At 53.7% G+C, this 10715-nt stretch overlaps 2 protein-coding genes across 2 annotated transcripts; one reads left to right on the forward strand and one right to left on the reverse strand.

The window, feature by feature from the left end:
• Positions 1-398: 398 nt before the first annotated feature.
• Swsap1 (SWIM-type zinc finger 7 associated protein 1) lies at positions 399-2660 on the forward strand. Its single transcript, XM_048342304.1, has 2 exons — positions 399-667; positions 1959-2660. Exons 1-2 carry the CDS (start codon positions 419-421, stop codon positions 2397-2399), a joined length of 690 nt encoding a protein of 229 aa, XP_048198261.1. The 5' UTR covers positions 399-418; the 3' UTR covers positions 2400-2660.
• Positions 2661-3833: 1173 nt separating this feature from the next.
• On the reverse strand, positions 3834-9076 carry Epor (erythropoietin receptor). The gene is made up of 8 exons (XM_048342266.1): positions 8792-9076; positions 7877-8003; positions 7351-7526; positions 7109-7266; positions 6477-6630; positions 6307-6394; positions 4732-4819; positions 3834-4651 (listed from the first exon to the last, which is right to left on the reverse strand). Exons 1-8 carry the CDS (start codon positions 8904-8906, stop codon positions 4040-4042), a joined length of 1518 nt encoding a protein of 505 aa, XP_048198223.1. The 5' UTR covers positions 8907-9076; the 3' UTR covers positions 3834-4039.
• Between the last annotated feature and the right edge of the window lie 1639 nt (positions 9077-10715).

The raw sequence follows: 10715 nt of genomic DNA on the forward strand, positions 1-10715 counted from the left end.
TCCTCAGATCTCAGCCTCCTGAGTAGCTGGGATTACAGGCCTGAGCCAGGGTGCCCGGAAGTGAGCCCCCTTTGTTACAGGAGGGTAAACTTAAGGCTAGGCCACCAGGCTCCCTACAATCCTCAACCTTTAGGTTTGTCAGATTATGACTCACCCACAGTAATAGTATTCAAGCCGCTCCCCGCCACCTCGCCCCCAGAGATCCCCTCAGAGGAAGGCTTTGCCTCCTCACCAACACCCCATTCCTTCACGATCCAGCTAGCTCAGGCTGGAGGGGGAGGAGCTAGCGAGGGCCACCCGTGATGGACAGCTCTCTGTACCAATAGACAAGCTAGATGCACTGTAACCAATGAGGCCTCTGGCGGGGCGGGATTAAAGCAGGAACCGCGCCTTTGATTGGACAGAAGTTAAGTTGCGAATGGCGGAGATATTGAGGCGAGTGCTAAACCGGGACAGCTTGACTGGCGATAGGGAGGAGCGCGCGGCGGAGGCAGGGCCGCCTCTGCTGCTGCTCGGTACTTCAGGCTCTGGGAAAACAGCGCTGCTTTTTGCAACGGCCCTGGAGGTGGCAGGAGAGGGCCGAGGCCCCGTGCTTTTCCTGACCCGGCGGCCTCTTCAAAGCTTGCCTGTGGGCACGAGAGCTTCTCTCGACCCTTTGCGGCTCCAGGTAACCAGGGTGGGCGGGGACTGTAGCACTGCTAGCCTATGGTGGGGCTTTGAGGGATTGAGTGACATGTACGCAAACCAATGGCTAGAGACAGTTGGTGGGCAAACTGGAGCAGCCATGATGGGGTGGAGTCGGGAGTACGCGAAGGGCGGGACTTGGATAGATTGATTGAAGTAGCATCCAATAAGAGGGCGGTGAGGCGGGGCTCGTGGCTTAGTTATAGGTTTGCATGTAGTCCTGGCTTCAATTCCTCGATATCACATAAACAAAAAGTAATAATAAAACCCATTAAAGGAAAGAAGAGGGCGGTGGGGGCTGGGAATGTGGCTCAGCGGTAGAGTGCTTGCCTAGCATGCCTGAAGCCCTGGGTTCGATTCCTCTGCCCCACATACGCAGAAAAAGCCAGAAGTGGCGCTGTGGCTCAAGTGGTAGAGTGCTATCCTTGAGCAAAAAGAAGCCAGGGACAGTGCTCAGGCCCTGAATTCAAACCCCAGGACTGGCAAAATAAATAAATAAATAAATAAGAGGGCGGTGATGTTTATGGCATGGGACTGAGTGTGTAAAAGAGTTAAGTTTTACCAGAGCCATGTTCTAAAAACCTGGGATTAGAAGGCTGGGAATGTGGCTTAGTGGTAGAGTGCTTGCCTAGCATGCATGAAGCCCTGGGTTCGATTCCTCAGTGCCACATGAACAGAAACAGCCGGAAGTGGTGCTGTGGCTCAAGTGGTAGAGTGCTATCTTTGTGCAAAAAAAGGTTAGGGACAGTGCCCAGGCCCTGAGTTCAAGCCCAGGACTGGCAAAACAACAACAAAAAAAACTTGGATTAGAGTAGAATTGTAGAGGTAAAATTTCCATGCAAAGGTTGGCCTATAGATTTGGCACAAAATCCTGCTGGGAGCTGGTGGCTCATGCCTGTAATCCTAGTTACTCAGGATGATGAGATCTGAGAAGATTGTGGTGGTTCAAAGCCAGTCCAGGCAGATAAGTCCTTGAGACTCTTATCTCCAGTGAACCAGGAAAAAGCCAGAAGTGGAGTTATGGATCAAATGATAGAGAGCCATCCTTGAGTGAAAAAAAAATCTCAGAGATAGCACCCAGGCCCTGAGTTCAAGCCTCAGGGGTGGCACACCAAAAAATAATAGTAGTAAAAAGGCTTGCACTTAACAATTATGCAACAGTGATAAGTGCTGAAGAACAAAAGTGAACAGAAAACTACCACTACCTATTGCTCTCAGTGAGTGTCTGACCTCCTATGCTGAATTGGCCTTTTCCCTCTTTTCCCATCTTGTAGAAAATTCGCTTCCATTACCCACCCTCTACCCGAGAGCTTCTTCGGCTCCTGTGCTCTGCCCATGAGACCCAGGGGCCTGCCCCCTCCCTCCTGTTGCTGGACGGCTTGGAGGAATACCTGCTGGATGACCTGGGGTCCCAGGAAGCCACCTACCTAACTGCTTTGCTCTTGGACACTGTTGCCCACTTCAGCCGCAGGCAGGGACCGGGTCAGGGCTGCGGGCTCCTGGTGGCCCTGAAGACCCAGGAGGAAGCCGACAGCAGCGATTACCTGCAGGTGGCCATGCTCCGGCGCTACTTCCCGGCTCAGTGCTGGCTGCAGCCAGATGCAGGCCCAGGAGAACACCGCCTGCGAGTCTGCCTGGAGCTGGGTGGTCTAAGTCCCAGGGCAGAGTGGTGTGTGACTTTCCAGCCACAGGGAGAGATGAAGATCACCCCATAGCCCACCCAAGCTAGTAACCCCAGCTCAGAGGAGAGTTCAAGTGCTGACTGCAAGCCTTGACCTTTGGTGTGTCTCAGTCTCTGTGCCTCTGTTTCCCATGGCTGGCATGCATAATTCTGGATCATATGAAGATTCGAAGGATGGAATGGACTTTTGCTCTTTCAAAACTAGCATTAAAAGTCAGGCACTGGTGGCTCATGCCTGTAATCCTAGCTACTCAGGAGGCTGAGATCTGAAGATCATAGTTCAAAGCCAGACCTGGGCAGGAAAGTTCATGAGACTCTTATCTCCAATTAACCACCAGAAAACTGGAAGTGGAGCAGTGGATTAAATGGTAGAGTGCTATCCTTGAGCAAAAAAGTCTTAAGGACAGTGCCTAGATTCTTGAAGTCAAGCCCCAAGACCAGCACAAATACAAACAAACAGAAATCATCAAACTAGGATTATAGAGGTTAAGGTGTAGCTCAGTGGTGGAGCATATACCTTTTGTGTGCAAGGGCCTGGATTCCATTCCTCAGCAGTTTTATATATATTTAAAAAAATCCACCTAGCATCATTATATACATATCAACATTATTTTAATAATACTTATTTTGATGTTTTGAATGATGTAGTTTCATGATAAATGTAATTTCCCAGGGCTTTCTTCATTGCCACTAAACCTTATTACTAAGATTCAACCACATTTTCTAGTTTATTCCTTTTTTCTCAGTTGCATAGTATTCTGTGGCTGACTATACCCCAATATATTTAGCACAGGAACTTATTTACTTCTCTGATTATTGCCTACCTGTCCAGGTATGTTTATGGTTTTTTTTTTTTCAGTTGAATTGCTGAATCATAAGATTTTCCTAGTCAGCTTTCTTAGCCAAACTTTTGAAAAATGCTTAATCCAGAACTACCACTTAGTCAGGCACATGGTGGCACTTCCTGTCATGATGGTAATTTCTGAAAAACGTGGCCTGATTCAGAATGAAGCTGTAAGGGTCACTGTCATTGGTCTTAGTAGTGGCAGAGAGTAGTTCAAGGCTTGCTGAACAGCTTATTTTATCCAGGGTATATAACTAAACTACATTTCCCAGCATCCAACTGTTCTGTTTTCAGACCAGATCCCTAAAATGGGTCATGGCATCTTCTGTTCTCTTCACTTCTTAGCTGGCAGGATGTGGAGAGTCCATCTAAGGACCTACAGGGACTCTCAGGGTCCTCTTTAGGAAGAGTTAAGGCCACTGACATCCCTTGCATTGCTGCCCACATGATTGCACTGAGATCGGAAACTACTTAGAGGGTTCAACCACTAAGACTGAAGATGGCTTGTTATGGCAGCTGGCATAAACTGTACTACTTCAGAGAGAGGGCCAGGTCCTAAATTGCAGACGAGCTTGAGGGACTTACAGAGTATTTGTAGATAAATGTCATGGTATGCCACATACATGCACATATATGTATGTATATTTACACATATGTACACAAGAAGGAAACTGTACATCTTTTCACACACTGCAAGAGTGTGGCCACCTGAGCAGGGTGGGCTGGACAGAAGCCAAGTATCTTTCATCCTGGAGATGGCTCCCCAGTCCCCGCCTGGACTGGTCTTGGGGGCCATATTGGGCCATACTGAGCCTCTGCAGGCTGGAGTCCTAAGAACAAGCCACGTAGTTGGGGTGCCGAGGTTCCGTCGCTGGGGTGAGGCTGTTCTCATATGGGTGACAGTAGGGGCCATCAGAGGAGTCCCCGTGGGCTCCCTGGGAGCTCCCAGAACTATAATCAGTTGAGATTCCTGAGTCAGACACCACGAGGTACAGGTATTTCAGGTGGGGTGGGGTGGGAGGCAGTGCAGGCCTTGGTGTCCTCGGGCGCAAGAGCTGGGAGCTGGGGTCCAGGATGGTGTACTCAAAACTGGCCACCAGGGCACCCTCCAGCCTGGGCTTCAAGGCCACGTCAGATGAGCAAGAGGAGGCTTCTGAGCCTTCATCTACTGCCTCCATGTCCCCGCTGCCACCAGGGCCGGGGAGGGGCTCGCTGCAAGGGCTTCTGGGTACCAACCACTTGTCCAGCACCAGGTAAGAGTCCTGGGTGTGCTCAGTGCCCACCGGCTCCAGCAGGGGGCCCTCATCCCCTGGCGCCAGCTCCACCGTCTGGCTCACCCCCCAGCAGCGTTCTGAGAGGACCTCCAGATGGACAGGGGGGTCCTCTGGGAAGGGGGTGAAAGGGTTCCACCACAGGCAGCCATCATTTTGCGACAGCCAGAGCTGGAAAACACAGCACCAGTCAGCTCAGTGGTCTGCCCTTCAGCTGGCCAGGCCCCAGATGGGACAGCACAGCCACTTACCTGGAAGTTACCCTTGTGGGTGGTGAAGAGACCCTCAAATTCGCTCTCTGGACTGGGGATACCAGGCCAAATCTTTTGCTTCAGAGACCTGTTGAAATTGATAGGTACAGGCTGAGGGTTGTGGCTCGAGTGGGAGAGTGCCTGCCTCCCAAGCAGGAAGCCTCAGGTTCAATCCCCAGTATTACATACAACCCTACCCCACCCCAGGCACTTGACTGTAATTCCAGCTGCTTAGGAGGCTGAGAGCTGAGGATCCTGGTTCAAAGCCAGCCCAGGCAGGAAAGTCCCTTTGACTTATACCTACAGTTAACCAGCATAAGGCACAAGTGAAGCTGTGGCTCAAGTAGTAGCACACAAAAGCCAAAGGAGAGCACAAGACCACGAGTTCAAGGCCTCAGCTTTGCTAGGCAGGTGCTCTATCACCTGGCATACCCCCAGCCTTTTTTTTTTTTTTTTTTTGGCTGGCACACATATCTACACAAATGGTTCTTGGACACATTACTGAACATGTACCAGTATCCTCTCGGCCTCCAGTCTCAGAGCCATTAACATTCCTGGGGAGCAAGATGAAGCATCAGCACCCCTCTACAAAAGGGCAACTGGAATTGAGTTTTAAGGATGTATAAGAGTTTGTATATATTAACTCATGCTCTAATTTCGGCCCTAGCTTTACTTGAAGGTCCATTATGCCACTTTGTCAATCCTTTCTGTGATTTTCCCACTCCCCCCCCCCAAGTACATTTAGCATTAAACCCAAGGCTGAGGAGGCAGCTCAGTAGGAGACTATATTAAATTTAGTACTCTCATAGCTCTGAGTTCAAATCCCCTGAGCCAAAGAATAAAAACTAAAACTTTAGCTCTACAGAAATTCCTGAGTGACTGGCTCCTGTTGCTTTCCTGATTGCTCAGCACTCCCCTTCAAACCCTCATACAAGAGCTCTATGGCTTTTGTAGTGCTTCAGTGTCCCAAGTTCATGCCCACCCCAGGGCCTTTACGCATGCTCCGCCTTCTCCCCACTTTTCATGTGATTGCTTCTGGTTGCCACTCCAGCATCTGGGTTACTGTATCATGCCCCTAAGCCATTTGTTTTTGTGCTAACCACTGATCACACTTATAACCATGTATCTACACATCTGTTCATCTCCTTGACTTGTGGTCCATCTTGAGGGAAATGAACAAGGTCAGGAAAGATAACTAGTATATTACTTGGCTGATCAGACAGGAAAAGCTTCTTGGCAGAAGGAACAATGTATTCAAAGGCCAGGGGACTTGAAAAGCCCTGCCTGCAATCTCAAATCCCTCAGGAGGGCTGGTCAGATCATAAAAGCATCTGAGGAACCCGTGTAGGAATTTAAATCTTTCCAAGCAGGGCATGATGGTGCACCCCGTTAAACCCAGCGCCATTGTGGGAGGCTGAAGTTGGAGGACTGAGGTCTGAGGCCAGCCCTAGACAAAAATCTGGAGGCCCTTCCTGAAAAATTAAGTAAAACCCAAAGGCTGCGGACGTGGCTCAGGTGGTAGAGCCACCTGCCTAGCAAACCTGAGGCCCTGAGGAGCCCAGTGGGGATGCTCACCGGCGGTGGGACAGCAGGGCGAGCACGGCCAGCAGCGCCAGGATGAGCACGAGGATGACGGACAGGGTCAGGATGAGGGGGTCCAGGTCTGGATGACACGGCGGGGTCAGGGCAGAGGGTTTGGGGGGGCTTCCCCCCAGCCCCGTCCAGCTCCTCCTTGGGTTTCTCACCGCTAGCTGTCAGCAAGGACGCGGGCTCCGACCAGGCGCTCCAGAAGCCCCCGAAACTGGGCTCCGCCATGCGCGCGCGGACGGCGAAGGTGTACGGCGTGGCACCGCGCAGGTTGCTCAGCACGCACTCCGTGCGGCCTTCCAGGATTTCCACCTGGGGGCGGGGCCTGGTGAGGGGCGGGGCCTCACAGAAGGGGCGGGGGCGGGGCCTCACGAGAGGACCAGGCAACAACACGGGGGCGCCCGAAGGCCAGGCGTCGCGGGGAGGAGCGTGGGGGCGCGGCCCCTCCCTCTCCGTGGGGCGTGGTCGGACTCCTTGTGGGCAGGGCCTTTGGAGGAGCGGGACCGTGCGAGGGCGGGACTGGAAGAGAGGAAAACTGACGGGATCTAGTCAATCAAGGAGAGGACGGGCAGCCCGACTCCCAAGCATTGCCTGTAAACCAGTGAGAGCAGGGTTCGGGGCCTTATCTGGAACTACAGCCAATCAGCAGAGAGCTCTGGAGCCAGGGACAGAATCCGGGCGGTATATCGAGGGGGTGGATGGGGGGGGCTGGCCTATGGAGCACGGTCCAGGAGCAAGGTGGTGACGGGATGGCGGGGCACTGGGGTCCTGCAGGGACTTCGGGGCTCACCCTCTGCGCGCCCCCTGCGCTGCTGCCGGCGGAGACATCCACCTCGTAGCGAATGTGGGTCGTCATGGGTGCTCCGGGCGGCGGGAGCCAGCGCAGCACCGCGTGGCTGCCCTCCTCCGCCCTGCGGGCCCGCAGGTCCGCCGGGGCGTCCAGCAGCACTGCCGGAGGGAGTGGAGGCGTGGAGCAGGTGGGCGGGGCCGAGACCCCCTCCGTGGCCGCTCCTCATCCCACAGCGCACTCACCCACTTCGTTGATGTGGATGACGCGCTGGTAACGCAGGGCGCCCGAGGCCGTGACGACGCGGAGCTCCAGCGGCACGAAGCTGGACGTGTCGGCGGTGGGCAGCGAGCACCAGTAGCGCACCGAGCCTCGGGCGGTGGGTGTCCGATGCAGGCCACACGGCTTCCAGGGTTCACCCCTGGCCCACGGGAAGGAGAAGGGAATACGTTGGGGGGGGGGGGGGGCTGTGTGTAGGAGGATCGCGTTCCAGAGGCCATCGCGACCTGAATTATTGCTGCCTAGGCCACTAGGGGCGCGGCTCCCCCAGCGGTGTTGGGGAGGGGGTTCCCACCAGAGATCAGGACTTGCATTACTCCAGCCCCGGTGTGGGGGTTCCCAACAGAGATCACGACCTGGGGGCGTGGCCTGGCCCCAAGCATTGGGAGTGTATCTCAAGCTAGGGCCTCCAGGAAGCTCTACCTCTTCCCGTTCTGCTCCATCCCTGGACACTGGCGGAGGGGCCTGCACCCCCACTACCATCCCACTCACTCCAGCTGGTAGGAGAAGTTGTAGTTGACCCCCGAGCTGGCCGCCTCTTCCCAGAAGCACAGCAAGTCCTCCAGGCGCTCGGTGAAGCACACGAGGTCTTCCATCCCGCGGGCCGCCAGCAGGGCAGCTGGAGGGGGGGGGGGCAATGGCAGATGAAGGATCCCCAACACCCCCCCCACACACACACACACCAACTCCCCATCCCGTCCAGGAAGCCCAGCTGCATCCCCAGGCCCAGCTGCCCTGCCCTTCCCTCCCTTCCCACTGCCTGGGCGGATCCGATAAGAACCAAGTCCTTTCTCCACACACACACACAACCCCAACGTTGGGGGGTCCTCCTCCCGGGGGTCTGCAGATGTGACGCCCCTCAAACTTCCAGCGCAGGCGGCCTTGGTGTCCCCGCCCCCAGGCACAGCCTCCAGGCCCCGCCCCGGACCCTGCGGGGCCTGGCGGGTGGGTGTGGAGGAGGCGGCCCCCTATCTGCCCCTGCAGGCCCCGGGTGACCAGATAGCGCCAACCGTGCACCCCGAGCCCCTCCCTCCACCCGTGGGGGGCTGCCCACCCCAGCACCGTGTTTCTAGTCACCCGCGGCCTGGCCCCCGACCCAGGCTGAGCCCTTCTCCCTTGAACCCCTCCTCCAGGGACTTAGAGACCCAGACCCCTCAGATCCCTCAAAAGACAGAACTAGAACCTTATTATCCTCTCTCAATTTATTCTCCCCAAAGCCAGCCTGGGACTTCGATCCAGTTTGGTCTCATCAGGACCCAGATCCAGGGGGTTCCGACACTGGCTAGCCCCCATTTACCCCCACTGCTACCACAATCTAATCTACAGGTTCACTCACCAGCATTTCCCTAGCGATCTGTGGGGGACAGGATGGTGGGGAAGTGTTCCACAAACAGCTCCCAGCCTTACCTTTACTCTCAAACTTGGGGTCCGGGAGACTGAGTTGGGGAGCCCGGGCTGCCCCAGCAAACAGGAGACAGAGGAGTCCAACTCGTGGCCACAGGGCAGCCCGGAGGTGGTCCATGGTGCAGCAGCACCCCACCCCTCCCGGGGAACCAAGGACCCCAGGTCCTCCGTTTCCCCTCTGCTCCCGACACAGTCTCCAGCTGGGTCCGCAGCTGCCTCCGCCGGACACAGCTGACCAGGCAGTTCCCGGTCAGGAGCCTCTTGAGTGGCAGCTCCCCGGGGGGCGGGGCCAGCGCGCAGCCGGAGCCCCAGATAAAGACCAGGCAGCCTGGGCTGGGGAGGGGACGGCCCCTCAGGTCCCTGGAGGTAGCTTGGGTGACTGGGGGAACGACCCAGAATAGCTCTTTTTCTAAATGTCACTTTTTTTTTTTACTGTGGGACCCTGCACTAGTCCTCTTTTCTTTCGAGTATCTCCTGATGCATAATATCACACATTGCCCTACAAACATACATTACTACAAATCAGTAGGATAACCCAGTCAGGAAATAAGTAGTCATTATAGAAATGATTAGTTGTTGGATTGCTTGCATAGGACTAGGCTATGCTGTGGGGACAGAAGGTTTAATATGGTTTATCGTTTGTGAAGTGTACACATTGATTCTAAAGAGTGGGATTTTTTTTTTTGCCAATCCTGGGGCTCGAACTCAGGGCCTGAGCACTGTCCCTGGCTTCTTTTTGCTCAAGGCTACCTCTCTACCACTTGAGCCACAGCACCACTTCTGGCTTTTTCTGTTTATGTGGGATGGAGGAATTGAACCCAGGGCTTCACGCATGCAAGGCAAGAGCTCTATTGCTAAGCTACATTCCCAACCGCGTTGTTTTTTTTTCTTATTTATTGTCAAAGTGATGTACAGAGAGGTTACAGCTTCATACGTTAGGCATTGGGTACATTTCTTGTACTGTTTGTTACCTCCTCCCTCATTCCCCCCTACCCCCATCCCTTCCCCTCTTCCCCCATGGGTTGTTCAGTTGGTTTACACCAGTTTTGCAAGTATTGCTTTTGTCGATTTTTTTTTAATGTGTTTGTGCCAGTCCTGGGCCTTGAACTCAGGGCCTGGGTGCTGGCCCTGAGTTTTTGTGCTCAAGGCTAGTGCTCTACCACTTAAGCCACAGCTGCACTTCCAGATTTAGTTATTTTGGTGGTAAACTGGAGTCTCAAGGACTTTCCTAACAGGGCTGGCTTTGAACTGTGATTCTCATGTTTCAGCCTTCTGAGTAGCTAGGATTACAGGCATGGGCCACTGGTACCTGACATCTTTTCTGATATTATTTTTATTATTATTATTGTCGGTCCTGGGGCTCTAATTTAAGGACTAGACACTGTCTCTGATCTCTTTAGCTCAAGACTAGCATTTTACTACTTTGAGCCACAGCTCCGCTTCCTGTTTTCTGGTGGTTGGAGATAAGAGTCCCATGGACTTTCCTGACCATGCTGGCTTTGAACTACCATTCTCAGATCTCAGCCTCCTAAATAGCTAGGATTACAGGCGTGACCCCCTGGCTCTTTTCTGATTTTTTTTTTTTGGCCAGTCCTGGGCCTTGAGCTCAGGGCCTGAGCACCGTCCCTGGCTTCTTCCCACTCAAGGCTAGCACTCTGTCACCTGAACAGCGCCCCTTCTGGCCGTTTTTCATATATGTGGTGCTGGGGAATCGAACCCAGAGCTTCATGTGTAGAAGGCAAGCACTCTTGCCACTAGGCCATATTCCCAGCCCCTCTTTTCTGATTTTTTTTTTTAGAAATAATTTTACTGCTTACATATTTTCTACACTTGGTATTTAGTAATATGGTAAATAGCCAAGGGCCAGTGACTCACAGCCTGTAATCCTAGCTTCTCAGGAAGTTGAGATCTGAGAATGGCATTTAGA

Source organism: Perognathus longimembris, chromosome 3 (genome assembly GCF_023159225.1).
Source record: "Perognathus longimembris pacificus isolate PPM17 chromosome 3, ASM2315922v1, whole genome shotgun sequence".
Taxonomy (NCBI): Eukaryota; Metazoa; Chordata; class Mammalia; order Rodentia; family Heteromyidae; genus Perognathus; species Perognathus longimembris.